The following is a 16930-nucleotide window of genomic DNA, read 5'->3' as shown; positions in this document are numbered from 1 at the left end:
TAGAATAGGATAGAACTCCATTTGTTTTTGTTTTTTTTTTCATTTCCCTTCAAACTCCTAGCATAGGTCTAACATATTGTGATCAAATTTTGCCGAACCAATTTTTGCCCTATCACTTCATTGTTACATTAATATAAATAAAATAAAGCAGTAAAATGATCAAATATAAAAAATGACTTGAACAAATATTATCCATTGACTGAAACTTTTACGTTATAATAGTCGTTGATCAGATGTATTTTTTTTAACAATTGTATCTAATGAATTTTTTTGGTTACCATTTAATGAAGAATTTAATTGTTCATATCAATGTTATTCATTATATAATTTTGACTATTAAAAATTAGTTTTAATATATTATTTATTATATGGATTTTATAATTAAATGTTAATTGTGATATTAAGCAGTCATTAAATAGGCTTAGTTATCAATTTGGTTCCTAAATTATTTTTAAAAATTATTTATTTTGGTCTCCAAATTTTAAAAAGTTTATTTTGCTCTTCAAAATTTTAAAAATAAATCAATTTGATTTTCAAATTAATTTAAATAGTTCAATTTAATCCTTTAAGTTTTGATCCATGTAAGTGATCAAATTAATAGTGAGATTGATGAATTTTAGCAAGCTTTGTTCCAAATGCACTCGGATAAAGCCCCAAAAGACCAGACATGCTTAATCCTGGTTTTTACAAAAGGTTTTGGGATATGTTTGGAATTTAAAATTTTCAGACTTGCCATGAATGGTTGAATGATGGTGCCCAACCCCCTAATATGAATGATACTAATATTGTTTTGACCCCTAAGGAGGAAAACCTAATATCTATGACAGATCTGAGACCAAGCTGACTTTGTGATGTGGTGTACAAGATTTTGTGGAAAGTCCTTGCTAATAGGTTGAAGCATAATATAGGTTGAAGCCAATTATGCCCAATTGTATAGCTATGGAGCAATCTGCGTTTGTTGAAAATAGATTTATCATTGACAATACACTAGTTGCTTTTGAGACAAATCATCACATGAAGTGTAAGACGAAAGGAAAGAAGGGTGAAGTGGCGCTCAAGCTAGATATGAGCAAAGCATTCAACAGAACTGAGTGGGGTTATATGAAGGGTATTATGAGAAAGATGGGCTTATGTGATACTTGTGTGAAATAGATGGTTATGTGTCTGGGTTCAGTTAAGTTTTCGGTTCAGGTGAATGGAGAAGGATTTGGCCTAGTGACCCCTAAAGGAGAACTTAGGCAAGGTGACAGTGTCACCTTGCCTATTCATCTTATGCTGTGATATCAATCATCACATTCATCTCAACCCTTACTCCAACCCCATCAACATCCATCCATACCGATATCCACACTTTTAGAAAACTAAAATTGAGAAGCAAGTATATGATATGCTTAAGTCTGGTATGATCCAACTTAGTCAAAGTCCATTTTCATCTCCACTCCTCCTTGTCAAGAAAAAAGACGGCAATTGAAGACCATGTGTTGACTTTCAAGCTCTAAATTCCATCACTGTCAAATACCGATTTTTCATGCCCACCATCAACGAGTTAATGGATGATCTCGGGGGTGCTTACTAGTTTTCAAAACTAGACATGTGACAAGGATTCCACCAGATACACATGGCTGAGGAGGATATCTATATGATGACATTTCGTACTTCTCACTGTCATAACGAGTACATAGTTATGTCTTTCAGCCTTTGTAATGCATTGTCGACATTCCAAGCCACCGTGAACGAGTTGATGAAACCATTCCTTCGTCACTTTGTGGTTGTTTTCTTCGACGACATCCTCGTCTATAGTGAGTCTTTTGAATATAATCTAAACCACTTGAATTCTGTTTTATCTACTTCGCAAGAGGGCCAATTCTTTTTGAAACTTTTGAAGTGTCTATTTGCTCAAAGACAACTCGAATTTTTGGGGCATATTGTATCTCATCAAGGTATGGCTCTGTAAAACTCCAAAATTCGTGTTATGCCTGAGTGGCCAACTCCAATGTCCTCCACTTCTCTTTGGGGATTTCTAGGGTTGACTGGTTTCTATAGGAAATTCATCAAGGGTTATGCAACCATTGTTGCCCCTCTCAATTTTCTTCTTCGAAAGGATTAATTTCAATGTAGTCCCATGGCTCAACATGCCTTTGATTGAAGCCCCTGTTCTCGCATTACCAGATTTCAAAGAGCCTTTTATACTTGAAACTGATGCTTCGAGGTCTGCCATGGGTGTCGTGCTTATGCAAAAGAGCCACCTAATTGCTTTTTTCGGCAAAGTTTTTTGTCCTCGTTTACAAAAGGCCTCCACATACGTTAGGGAACTCCATGCCATTACTACTACAGTTCTAAAGTGGTGACAATATCTACTGGGATATTCTTTTGTCATCTTGACCAATCATAAAAATCTTCGGTACCTAATGACTCAAGTTATTCAAACCCTAAAGTAGTAGATTTATCTTTCCAAATTGATGGGGTATGATTATTCCATTCAGTATAAGTCTAGGTCTAGCAATGTTGTTGCTGATGCGCTCTCGCGAATTCCTGCAGACCTCTCAGCAGCATGTTTTACTTTGTCTATGCCTAATTATGTGTTCTTGGATCAACTGCGAGTTTCTCTTCAAGATCATTCTGATTTTGCAGCGTTACTTACTCACATGGGTATTACAAAGACTTTACATTGTTTGCAAGGCAATTATTTCTAGACCAATATGCGAAAGGATGTGAAAACATACGTGTCCTAATGCACCACTTGTCAAAAGGTCAAAAGCGAGACTAAACGCCCTATAGGTTTGCTTCAACCTCTTCGTGTCCCCTCTACTATATGGGAAGACCTTTCCCTTGATTTTTATCACGGGCTTACCTTCCTCTCAGGGTTACTCTACCATCCTTGTAGTTGTTGACCTTTTCTCCAAAGGGGTTCACCTTGGTCTTCTTTGACCAGATTACACTACTTTCAAGGTAGCATCCTTCTTCTTTGACATGGTGTGCAAGCTTCACGGTTTTCCCCAGAGTCTTGTTTCTGATTGTGACCCGATTTTCATTTGTCAATTTTGGTGCAAGCTATTTCATTTATGTGGCACCAAATTGTGAATGAGTACTACATATCACCCAGAATTCAATGGCTAGACTGAGGTTTTCAACCGTGTGTTGGAACAATACTTGCATGCTTTTGTCCCTAGATGAATGGTCATATAATACTGCAGTTCACGCAGGTACATGGCTCACACCATTTGAGGTTACTTATGGTAAACCTCCTGGGAAAAGTGGGATGATCTCAATGCTATCTCATTGGTAACAATAAGTAATGGGGGAGTGCATTTAAATAGTCCTAGATGATATTAATCTATGGATAATATTTAATAAAGTGTCAATATCATGTTATTCTAAACATAAATAAAATAAAACTGCAAGTTATAAATATCTAACTCCACCTTATATAATCATTGAGTCACTTAATCGTCCTTCTTTAGCACTCTTTGGGCCTATCCTATCACTGTATCACGAGGAATCAGAGAAATTTGAAATATTCTGATAAAAGCTACCTATGAAGCACTGGTAGCAGAAGCGTTAGCATTTCAATGGAGTGTTCGATTTGCCATCGATTTATGTTTTATGGACACTGTCTTTGAATCTGATTGCCAAGTATTAGTTTGCAGATGGAATAAGCTGATAGGTCCTATATTGAGGACATCTTATGTGATGTTGAAGGCATGTCTCCTTTGCATTGTGGTGATAACAGTGCAGGACCAAAAACAAATGGCAAGGGCGTCATGGAACATTGTTCTTGGTGACCCCTAGTGCTTTTCCAGTTATATATTTTGTGGTGGAGTTTTCCATAGCTATGCTGTGGCTTTTCGTGCTCTAAATCTTCCACCACCCGTGTCTTTGAAGAAATTTTTGGATAGATTTAATCTTGAATTATTACTATTAGACAGTCTTGAATTATTGCATACTCATGGACTTTTCATGTAACTATGTTATTTCATTAGTCTCAAAATAAGTGCTGTTCTAAATTTATTTTACAAAGACAAAAAAAATTAATAAATAAATAATTTTCTGCTGGAGTTTTCAATTGTTATGTTGTTGATTTCCATGCTCTAATTCTTCTGCCACCTATGAATTTGGAAGAATTATAACAGTTTTAATCTTGAATTACTACTATTACATAATCTTGAATTATTGCATATTCAAGATTATCTAATAGGCGAATTCTACCGTGTATGACTTTGATAGATCTGATATCATGCGTGAGTTTTTTTAGACTGTACGACTCGTTGTTAAGAAAAGATGACAACTTGTCATGCGTGATTAAGTTGATAATCAATCCTATTTTTTATTTAAAATAATATAGACTTGGATTTAATCAATTACAAGTCATGCATGCATGGTAGAATTGCGCGTTAGATAATCTTGGACTATTGCATGCTTATAATTTTAGTCAATGATTTTAGTTGATTTTCATGTAACACATGTTGATTTTAATAAAAATTAAGCAATGAGTAGTGTAGCTTAAATTTAGGTTTGATTCTCACATAATACACCTTCAAGAGAATTAATGAATTTTAAGTATAACTAGACTTCGGATTGAAGATTAATCTCGTAATCGATCCAAAATGACCAAAACTTAGAGATATTCAAGGTTTTATTCTTATCGGAGAACCGAATGTCCTAATTATGGTAATTAAAAAAATTAATAAAAATTAGGTATCTCGGACTAACTAATAATTTTTCATTGGCTGTTGGGACTTGGGATTGTGATATTCTCCTCTTTGATTTCACCTTTCACTCTAATTTGAAAAGAATTGGAAAGTTCTTTGATGCTCTGGCTTTCCTTAGAAAGAAAACCTCTGCCTCAATAAAACAGCTTTGCATGGACAAGACTGATCAGAAAAGTGACAAGGTATTATAATAGGAAGGAAATTGAAAAGTTCATGAGAACACCATGACAACAAGCACACGACAAAAATGAATACAGTTGCAAACTATTGAGCTATATGAGAACATATAAATGGGCGATTAAAGATGCAATCACAAAAGATATAATTGGAGACAATGCACGTGTTTGAGCTCAACTTACACAAAAGAAAGTAGATGAATGATAAAATATTTAGCATATATATTACTTTTATAAGTTTGAGGAATATGGTTGTGATTGCTTCCTTTGGAACTATTGTTTCTCATTTCCAATGGCAAAACATTATGGAGGGATGGCCTATGGGTCCATATATGAGATGAGGAATTGTAACGTGATTGTCATTTGTCTTCATGGTTCAGAAAACAGGTGGTCAGTGTAGATTCATCAGCCCAATTTATGCACTGTTTAATAAAACATACCCAATGAAATTATGATCTTTTTTCTCTCATTACTCAATCCAACATTTTTGTTTCAAGCCATCCAACTGAGGGTATGTTTACTTGTGTTGAAGACAAAAAAATAAAAGAAAATTGAAAACAAATATTTGATTTAAAATAGAAAAAAAGAGGTGTGAGATTTACATAATTTAAATTTTTTTATTTCCCTTTCTCTCCTATTTATTCACAATCAAACACACTTAAATATGATGCCTAATCACTAAAAATATAAATTAGCTGCACAAATTTTTTTAAACTGAATCAGTGATCCCAAATTTAAAAATTAAATATGTAACTGCATTAAATATGTAGAACAATAATTTTATGTCCATAATAATTCTATTCAATTCAAACAAAATTATTTATAATATCTTTAAAAAATTATAATGTGATGTCATATGATATTTTTATGAATATCATATCACAAACTCTGTAGTGAATAGAGTATAATTAGAATCACTTGGAACCACTTCTTGCGCCATATGATCCAAGTTTATAACAGAAGAAGGAACAGGCTAAGGTGAGAGAGCCAAATAGTTTCCCACCGTGAGAAAGTAATTAACAACCGTTAGATTTATGATTATTTAATTAAGGGCTGGATCTTTTCTTCTTTTTCCTTTTCCTGCTCTACCCCTATCTTATTCCCTTCCTTCCTCTTTATCTCCAATGAAGCAATTATGCAAAAGGCCATAACTTGCATAGTTTATTTAATTTTCTATTTGAGATGTTGTAAACTTAGTTTATAGAGCAAATTCAATTGCATAGCACGTATTTGATTACCCAAAAAAAATATTTGTATATTAAAAAATTTCTTACAAATTCAATATTTATTTTTATAAAAATTAAGACTTGTTAGGTTATTTTTACAGATCCAAACATTCAAGAATTCATAACTTGCATGTCATGTCTATTATATTTCATATATAGTGTGATTTTTGAGTTGAGACTTACATGATGGACGTATGATGAAACACGTTGTACCCTTTCCACTGCATAGTCAGCAGTGTGCACTATTACTCACGTGCAGCACTGTCAAAATGCCATACCTAATTTTCAAATATATAATCCAAAACAGTCATATATCATATAAAGCAAAGTAACAAAATTATACTATATTTTATTTATAAGATACTAATGTTGCAAGGTGTGGTGCCTCTCTTTCTCCATTGTGGCCAACACAAACAGCCTGTGAAGCGTATTAGGCCTGTTGCATTCATAATATTGTCGTCGTCTATGTTGCCAATAATTAACACCACATTCAATATCTTTCTTTCCACATATAAGATTGCACCACTGAGCTACATGTTCTACACACCCAATAAAAAAAAATGTAAGTTACATGTTCTGCTCTCTTTATTTTTTAATGAACTCAAGGTGTTTTTTAATCGAAAGCTAGGAACCGATTTCTTGAAATACTGAAATCTACTTAAATAATTCGTAGTAGTATCATTTAACAAATGATTTTCTATATACACAAAGTTTGGAGATTGCCTAAATTTTCATTGGATATTGGTTTGACTAGCCTGAGTCTAATCTAATTAACTCTCAGAGCCAGAAAAATACTTTCTTTATGGAATTTTTCATTTTTGTTTATCAAATTTAAAAATCTTTCTTTGAGATTCAAATGTTAAAATTTTAGATAAGTTATATTTTTAGTTTCTCTAAATATTACAATTTTTTATTTGGTCCTTCGCTTTTTTAAAGTTGTAATTTAATCATCAATTTTTTCCCCATTTTCATGGAGTATGTCTTATAATTAAAATGATTTATAAAATAGGAAAATCATAATATTTGGATAGAATAATTAATTGAAAACTCATTATATTTACAGAAATTAAATAGATAAAATACTTAATAAGTAAAATGTATGCATAAAGAAAACATTAATTTTATAAAAATTAAATTATAACCTTTTGTAATTAAGAGATAAAAAAGCACCATAATGTTTAAAAGAGTTAAACTATATTTAAATCGAAGTATAAGTTATCAGGTAATAGGAGGGAATGTATCCTATACAGTGAAAAAAAAAGTATGAGATGGTAAAGTGTTACAACTCACTACTGAATTTTAAAATTTTATAATAAAACTATTATATTAATTAATGAAATTTAATGAAAGCTAAAAATTCTCTACAGTGGTAATTTTATTACACAAGTTTAATTAATCATTTAGTCATATACTTATATACTAATTTTTCGTATTAGTCACTGTACTTTCATATTATTAAAAGGGAAGCCGAATACAATCAGGAATATTATTAAAGAAATGGGAACTAGCAAAGAATCGAAGTATTATCACAAAGGAGTGAGCGACTTAATTGATTTGTCTGAGAATAAGAATCAAAGAGGAGTTGTGAACTAAACTCAGATTTTGTTTACATAAAGCAACGATGGTGCCTGTCTAAGTAATGCATGGCACGAGAAGAAGATATCATGTTGCCATGAAGTTGCTTGCAATCAATCATAAATACGACGTTTTGAAGACGAAGATCTATGACCCAGCTGATGAATGATATGAGCAAAAACAAACTCACCATTAATAGTTATGGATACAAACTCATGCATCATATGATCTCTTCTCAGCATAAATTGAGGCATCTATGTTGCACTTAAAATACCCAGCAGTTGGAGGGAGTCACTATACTTAAAACTCTACATTTTAGTTCCTTTTCAAACAATTTCTTATGTTTTTATTTTATAACTGTTTTACATTGCTAAAAAACCTAATAAGAGGAACTAAATTACCCATGTAGTGATTAAAACAATTTTTATACAGAAACTAAAAAAAGATTATGCTAGTATATATATAATGAACAAATAGTTAATTACTTTTATTATATCATTTATTTATGTATTTTCAGAAATTATATTATGCATTATATCTATTTATTTTCCTCTTACGTCTATTTCAATTCAATCACTTCAAAATGGGTCGAGGTCTAGCATTTTGCATCTGATTTAGCACACGATCCTAGTCTCTAGAGTATGCCACCATGCAAGCTATGAGTCTACTTGTACTGGTATTGTATGTGTCAATCAGAGTGATTGATAGACAAAGAATATGATTGCTTACACTATTCACTGAAAATGATTGTTTCAAACATGTTTGAGTGATTAGTGGTCCCACAAAATGCACACTGTCTATTGTCTACTGTCTGAGACCCCACCCTAAATCATTACACGTGTCAACCTTATAGGAACCCAGTACAATATCCAGAGGCTGTCAATCTCATTCTTTTTCTTTTGGTACTTTCTGCTTCTCCACTAAACTAATTAATTACTACTTCTTCTATATATACATTTTAATATAAAATTTATAATTAGAAGTAACTTAATGCCACATTTTAATAGTATTAACATTTAACAATTTAAGTTAATTTTACTTAATTTTGGAAACAAATTAAAGAAGCCTTTATGATATATTCTGTTTCTGTTGCTTTGACTCTCTAACTTTGATGGTATCAACTTGATTGGAATGATAAAAATATGAATTTTTAACTAAACTTTTTTTTTTCTTAAAAAAAGAATATATTTTTTTTTCACCTTTTTACATAATCAAACAAGAAAATTTTAATTTTAATTTTTCTAATTTTCATCTTCTTTCCTACCAAATGACCAGCAAAATCATTTCACTTCTTACTTTTTCTTCATTATTTTCTTTTTCTTTCACTCTCATCTCTAGCTAATTCAATCAAACATTTCATTACTCTACAAACTGAATCCAAATCAGAATATACATCGCCCTATCGTTTGATTCGCATATATTTCAAAAATCAATGGTCAAAGAAGCTAGCATATGTTGTATGGGGGGCTAAAATTTAAATCTGAATGGTGAGTGAGGGCCATCATATGAGAGCTATATATATGTTACGTTGTTAAATTGGTTGATAGTGAATCCTACACATTAGTTTCTGGCTCATGAATTACATTAAAAAAATACACTGAAAATACGATTTAAATAACTGAGTGTTGTGTCTTGGCATTTCTTGCACATATATATCATAGAGTTAATATCCAAAATAGCATAGTTGCATAGGTGAGAGGTGATTGTTGTTAGAAGTTGGAAGAGAACTTATAATAGAATGATGCATTCGAAATGACAACCATCCACGTAGTACAAGTCAGGTTCACGTGTGTGCATGTGAATGCTCTTCCTTATTATTCTCGCTAGTCTACTTAATTTGGACCTTTTGGTTTTTGTTCTTTATACCTAACTCCCATGTGTTTGTGGTTACGTAACGTACATCAATGTTATCTTTTTTCTTCAAATTATTTTTCCAAACGAAAGTTCATCTACAATTATATATATAAATAAAGAAGGTTTTTTTCTTTAGATTTTGATTAACGAAATAAAAATATTTTTTTTATTAAAAACATTTTTATATGAAAATATAAAAATTAGGCTTATAGTAGTACTTTTGGTCTTTTTCTAATTTAGGAATTTCTTCTTCTATTGTTTTTTTTTTCTTTTGCAAATTTGGTTTCTGCTATTTTAATTGTGCAATTTTAATCATAATTTAACATTTAATATTTTTTTAAAAAATACTAATGGGACACTCTAATAAACTGTCACTTCAACACGTAAGTCTATGCTAATGTGTGGCACTTGATTGCATTATTATGTCAACATTTCTGTTAAACATTTCATAATAAATTAATGAACGAACAAAAAATGCATAATTAAAATAGTGAAAGATTAAATTTACAAATAAATAAATAAGGGATGAAATTTTTCCAAATTGAGAAATTAAATGAATAAAAGTACAATTGAATCTAAAAATTATTTAATGGTATTTTTTAAATAATTTAAATATTTAATAAAATAGATTTAATTTTCTTTAAATAATGTGTTAAAAGTACTTATTAATCAAATTCGTTTACTTATAAGCATATACTTTTATATAGGTATGATTTTATTATTTTATTAATAATTTAATTTTTAATTAAGTCAATTTTTTCCCTTGTTATCCAACTCTTATTTTATTGAAAAAAATTTAAAGTCCCACATTAACTAAATATAAGTGAAGAACAACCCTTACGTTATAAGTTAATTTTTGAGGTTGAATTAAGTCTAAATTTAATTTCTAACATACTCAAATCAATTTATTAATAGTTTTAATTATGATATTAGTTTTTACTATTCTATTTTATTTTTTTATATGTTTGAATTATTATTTTTTAAAATACTTATGTTATAAATATTTAACAAAAAACACTTGACAAGATATTTTTTTTTATAAACACGTTTATGTCATTGATTTATTTCAACATTTGTCATAAATATTACATTCGCAAATTTAAATTATTTACTATTGTGTGTTTCTGTCAAAAAAGAATATTCTATATTGTCCAAATCAAATTTTCCTATGTAATGTACCTGACTCTTAATTGGCCGGCAGTATCATCCGTAATCCAAATGATCCAATCATGCAAAAGCATAAGATTTCTTTAATACACATTTCCGTATTAAACAATTAATTTAAGTATGTTTATACTGTGCACATAAAAGGATAGATGTTTATCCGGTGGTCTCGATAATAGTATATGGAAAATGTTTATTTTTAAATTATAATTTTTTATTTTAATCAATTTCTTTTAAAGTTAAAAGAAATAGTTTTTATTGTCATATTTTAATATGTTAAAATTGTTTTTATTCACTCGCTTTAAAGACAAGTTTATTTTAGATGGAACATATATACTCTAATTTCACATCATATTCTATATTTTAGATACGGCAAACGGGTAGCGTAAGTATATTTTGCATTATCACCAACCATAAAAACAACAACAACAACAAAAACACAACTTAAAAAAGATAATTTGAAAATTACACGAAAGAAAACATTCAAAAGTGTATTGAAAGCTAACTATACTAGTGTTTAAAAAGTGACATTATTGATTAAAACAAAACATTTTAAAATAAGTTAGAATAAGATAAGAAAAATGGTACATAATAATACAACTACAAGTGACATTATTGTTTAAAAAGTGGGAAGGAGTGCTTCACGCATCCTGGTTCGTGGGAGGAAAATGAAGTGCCCCATACCCAGCCACAACACAACCCATTTTCTCTTGAGCTTGTGTTCTTAAAAAACAAAAACAAACACACACACACACACATATACATATATATATATATATATATATATATATATATATATATATATATATATATATATATATATATATATATATAGAGAGAAGCTACAGTAAGATAATAATTCCATTATTTTATTAAAATCTTCTGCTTGTGATGTTGCCTCCGTTTTCTCCCATGCCCAAGACTATATAATTCTGGGTGTACAAAGTAAAAACAATATATAGTAGCAAATAAATACTATTTTATTATATTGTGAAGCACATGGATCAATTTAAGTGAATTATTTTTATTTAACTAGTGATTTAAGTTGAATTCTTAAGTAAACAATTATATTAAATATCTATAAATAAACTTTTACTGTCCATGATAATTTTACTACCAGAAAGCTATAAAAAGAGATACTGGTATTCTATTATGAGTAAATAGTGAATGTATAGATATTATAAATTTTTTTATCCAACGTTAGTTAATAACAACTTAGTATTTAGGGTAAGTAACTAAATTCTTCATGAAAGTATAAAATATTAATAAATTAGTTTTTAAAAAATACAAAATTAAAATTCAATTTCTGAATATAAAAAATTCAATAAATTAATCTAATAGATATTTTAATAATAAATTATCCTCTAAACTTTACTAACTTAATCTTAAATTAGTTTTAAAAAAGTATTATAAAACTTTTTATCCAATATTAGTTAAAAACAAATTATTATTAAGGATAAATAATTAAATTCGTCATAAAAGTATGAAATATAAATAAATTAGTTCTTAAAAAATAAAAAATTAAAATTCAATTATTAAATATAAAAAATATGATAAATTAATCTAACACATAATTTAATGATAAATTAATTTCTAAATTTTATAATTTAATGTTAAATTAATTTAAAAAAATATAATTTATTCTCAAATTTATCCTTTTACATTAAAACTTTTTGGGAATAAATTTTGCTATTTATTCAATTATTTATAACAATTTTGTTAAGTTTTGTAATATAATTATCTTTAAAATTCATAAAATAATTTTGATCGAGTGAGAGTGATAATTGTTTGTTTAGTTGCTTCCTTTTGGATCGGATCTGAGGCAAAGAGGGTGTTCAGAATCAGTGTTCACTCTTTGTTCAGTGGTGTCTTGGTGCTCAAAGACTCCCAAAGTTACTTCCCTTTCTGTTTTCTTTCTTCTTCTCAACATGCTTGTTCCTCCACCACCACCACCCATGAACAAATGAAAACAACATTTCTTACTCTTCATCCACATTGCCATTTCTCTTATCTCATCAGGTTCTCTCTCTCTCTCTCTACCTTTTGCTCTTCAACCACTGTTTTCCCACCCTTTGCTTTTTTCTTTATGGGGAGGTTTTCATCACTGTAGTAGAATCAAAGAATGCTCAAGGGGGCTTCTAAAGAATCAAACTTTTTTTTTAACTTGGGGTGTCTTAGTTTAATTCGTTTGGCAACACCAAACCGTTAATTGGTTGCTCTGATTAGGTTCGTTGCTTCATCATGTTTTTGTCTTGTTTGTTTCCACACGGGTTCTTGAGAAACTTGTAAAACCGAACCTTTAACTCTCTGAAAGCCTTTTCATTTTCTTGAGGCTTAATGAAGAGTCCTTTAGGTGTTAGACGCTTATGATGCTTTCTTTTGGGTTGTTAATTAATAAGGCGTCTAAATTTGAAGTCTTTTGTTTTTTGTTCGGGGATTTTTAAATGGATTCTACTCAGTTGAATGGTTTTCTGTTGATTGATTGCGTCCGAAATGGGTCTCTTGCAGATTCTCTCATGTTTTCTTTATTTTATTTTTTGAATTTCATTATACGTATCATGTATACGTCGATTAATGTCCTTTATCTTATTTATTTACAGATTCTTTTTTCTTAAATGTCAATTTTATAGACATTTTTGTAGGAGATTCTGTAATTAAAGAGCTCGTTGAATGAGTACATATTGGTAATTCACTGTGCTGAGTTGGATTTTTTAAGCCTGTTCAGATACCCTTCATGGAGTCACCTGTTAATGGAGTAGATTCCTTATCAGAGGTTCAGAATTCAGTTTCTGGGGTACATCATGATCTTCTTTCATCTGGGACTCCCCGTCCTTCACGGCCTCCCTTGAGAGCATCTAGAAACCATCAAACCAAGACCATCCACCATCAAAACAGCCATGTAATTAATCAAAAGCATTCCTATCAAGAGGGAAACAATGTGGAGCATGAAAGGTTGCCAACAAAATTGTGCAGCAAGCATCAACCACTTGATGATTCCAAGAATTGTGAGTCAAGTGATGTGTTAGAATCTGACAATTGCATCTTAGGGCCGTCAAAACGAGTTGTGGCTAATCATGCAAGGAGTTACTGCCAGTCAGAGGTTACTTTCTGTCCAAGTCCTCAGAGTAGTTTCTATTCAGCCACTGTCTATTCGGAAGCGAAACAAAGTTTCACCAACACTGAGGTCAGTGAGTGTGCTAGTGTTGACAAGTCTTGTGTAAGTGGAGAAATGGCAAATTCCTGTGATTTTAATGAGAGCAGGAAGACCAGCATCTGTAGAGCAAGTACTGGCAGTGATGCTAGTGATGAGAGCAGCACCAGTAGTTTGAGCAGTGTCGTGTATAAACCACACAAGGCCAATGACATAAGATGGGAAGCGATTCAAGCTGTCCGAGCTCGAGATGGGATGTTGGAAATGAGGCATTTCAGGTTGTTGAAGCAATTGGGGTGTGGAGACATAGGGGTAGTGTATCTAGTTGAATTGAGTGGCACAAGAACTTCTTTTGCCATGAAGATCATGGACAAGACCAAGCTGGCGAATCGCAAGAAGGTTCTGAGGTCTCAGACCGAGAGAGAGATATTGCAGTCTTTAGATCACCCTTTTCTACCCACATTGTATACACACTTTGAGACAGAGATATTTTCTTGCTTGGTAATGGAGTTCTGCCCCGGTGGGGACCTGCATGCACTCAGGCAAAGACAACCAGGGAAGTATTTTTCGGAGCATGCCGTCAGGTTAGCAATTTCCTTTTCTGCTTGACTCTTGCAATTGTATCTATATATAATGTAATAATATAACAATTAACAAGCAGACATATGCACAACTAGCTAGGGTCTGTGAACTTGATGTTAGTTAATTATATATTCCTTGGATTTATGAACTCAAGTATTACATGGCACCAGGAGCCTGGAAGGAAGCTGTAGTCATGAAGGAAAACTCCATGCTTTCCTTCAGAATAAGTACTAGTTGAGGTTTTCATAATTATAAATGACAAAAGATTGACTTCCAGATTGTAATTTCTATCCACTGTGATCAATATGACCCCTGAAATTTCTATGTAGCCAACCCCAAGCATAGAGTGAAAACTTTCATGGTTTTTCAACCCTGTTTGAGGATGTCAGCCAAATTATACAATATACCACTTGCACATGCTACCTTTTCTTTCTCTGCCTTTATGATTAGTCAATTACCTTGGTTCTTTGCTTACTCCTTTTCCACCATTGTGACAGTCTGGTTCTGTGAGTTTAATTTTAATCCGTTGTCATTTGTGACTTAATGAAAATCTTCACACTATCTTTCAATCTATAAAACTAAAAGATGTTAATTTAAAGCTCTTCTAATAAGTGGCAATACATGACTGGATAAGTGTAAAAAAAAGGGTTTTATATTAGCTGCAGATTAAAATCTAACTCTTTCTGTAATCAATGTTATGCTTAGTGATCTTACAAAGAGCCAATTTCTTGCTTCTTTTCACTCCAAGCCTGGTGATAACTATGAATAGCTTCTCTTTCACCCTCAATTCATTTTTAATGGGTTTTACAAATGTTTACCTATGCCATTTTTGGTTAAAAATATCAAGTTTATTTTCTTCTGCTAGTAATTAGTATCAGTTAGTTGTCATCAACACTTTATGCACTTCATTAACAGCTAAGAATCTGATATCAATCAATTTGGCCATTCTGATATCTTGCTTGGTGGAAACACTCTTTGGTACTAAGTCCTCTCCAACTTATGACAAATAGATTAAGATTGCTGGTATAATACCTTCTAGGCTTAGGAGGCTTGAACTTTGACAAATCACAAAGATGTATCTTAATTTTTTGTTTGAATATTTTAACATTTGTTTAGTCTGCTTTCTTGGTTTGCAGGTTTTATGTGGCAGAAGTTCTCCTTGCTTTGGAGTACTTGCACATGCTTGGGATCATCTACCGAGACCTCAAACCTGAGAATGTGTTGGTGAGAGAAGATGGTCACATAATGCTTTCAGATTTTGATCTCTCTCTAAGGTGCACTGTCAGTCCAACTCTAGTAAAGTCATCAATTAACAGCTTGGAGACAAAAAGCTCAGGATACTGCATTCAGCCTGCTTGCATTGAGCCAACTTGTGTAATGCAGCCAGACTGCATCCAACCAGCATGCTTCACGCCACGCTTTCTATCCGGAAAATCCAAGAAAGACAAAAAGTTCAAACCAAAGAATGACATGCATCACCAAGTGACCCCTCTTCCTGAGCTAATTGCTGAGCCAACAAATGCCAGATCAATGTCCTTTGTGGGGACACACGAGTACTTGGCGCCGGAGATCATCAAGGGTGAAGGGCACGGAAGTGCCGTGGACTGGTGGACATTTGGGATATTCTTGTATGAGCTTTTGTTTGGCAGAACACCATTCAAAGGTTCAGTGAATCGTGCAACACTGTTTAACGTAATTGGGCAGCCTCTACGGTTTCCAGAATCTCCTAGTGTCAGCTTTGCTGCCAGGGACTTGATCAGGGGCTTGCTTGTGAAAGAGCCTCAGCATCGTCTTGCCTATAGACGTGGTGCGACAGAGATAAAACAGCATCCATTCTTTCAGAATGTTAACTGGGCACTGATCCGTTGTGCAAATCCTCCAGAGGTGCCAAGACAGGTTATGAAGCTTGCTCAAACGGAAAAGGAGCTTGGTGTGAAGCCTTCGGGTAATTATTTAGATATTGATTTCTTTTGATACTTATGTGCGACTATGTCCATTTTCTCCTTTGGACTAGTTTCCAGTTTCCATCTCTCATTTGTGGTGTTTCATGTTTGTGTGTCCAACATGGTTCTTTCCTTTGCCTAAAAAGGATGCTATGTTCTCAACTACATTGTTGATCAGCACTTATAATTGTCCATGCAAAACTGTTGTAAGAAATTTCACATGCTTTATATTGAGTAACAAAGTTTCTGTTCTCTTGTTTACTTCTACTCCTTTCAGAAAACTGCTTTGGATGAATGTTATGGTAAAACAAATAGCAATGCTTAGCTTTTAATTATTGTCCTGGCAACAGATAACAAAATTGACTTGACCTGGTATGAACAGAATTTAATAGTAGATTTCCAATTAAGACTCTCGCAGTTACCATCAATCAAGCATTCAAATGTTTTGGGTTTGAATTTGGAATCACAAATGGAATGGTGAATAATGCAAATAAATGTGAATGAGACCGAGACCACTTGAAAGAGTGATTTTAGCTTGAATGAATGAATA

The 16930-nt window shown here is 31.9% G+C and overlaps 1 protein-coding gene across 3 annotated transcripts; it reads left to right on the top strand.

Annotated features, from left to right (window-relative positions):
- The first annotated feature begins 12478 nt into the window (after window positions 1-12478).
- Window positions 12479-16633, top strand: LOC100810909 (protein kinase PVPK-1). 3 transcript variants are annotated; one of them, XM_003554819.5, is made up of 3 exons: window positions 12479-12723; window positions 13430-14439; window positions 15574-16633. In XM_003554819.5, the coding sequence occupies exons 2-3, from the start codon at window positions 13439-13441 to the stop codon at window positions 16409-16411; spliced, it is 1839 nt and encodes a 612-aa protein (XP_003554867.1). In that variant the 5' UTR covers window positions 12479-12723; window positions 13430-13438; the 3' UTR covers window positions 16412-16633. The 3 variants fall into 3 exon arrangements, with proteins under 3 accessions (XP_003554867.1, XP_006603783.1, XP_006603784.1); XM_006603720.4 differs by having other exon boundaries at window positions 12484-12723; window positions 13335-14439; XM_006603721.4 differs by having other exon boundaries at window positions 12484-12723; window positions 13305-14439.
- The last annotated feature ends 297 nt before the right edge of the window (window positions 16634-16930 follow it).

This window comes from Glycine max, chromosome 19 (genome assembly GCF_000004515.6).
Source record: "Glycine max cultivar Williams 82 chromosome 19, Glycine_max_v4.0, whole genome shotgun sequence".
Lineage (NCBI taxonomy): Eukaryota > Viridiplantae > Streptophyta > Magnoliopsida > Fabales > Fabaceae > Glycine > Glycine max.
Note: the sequence above shows the minus strand (reverse complement) of the source record. Positions and strands in the feature narration are given on the sequence as shown.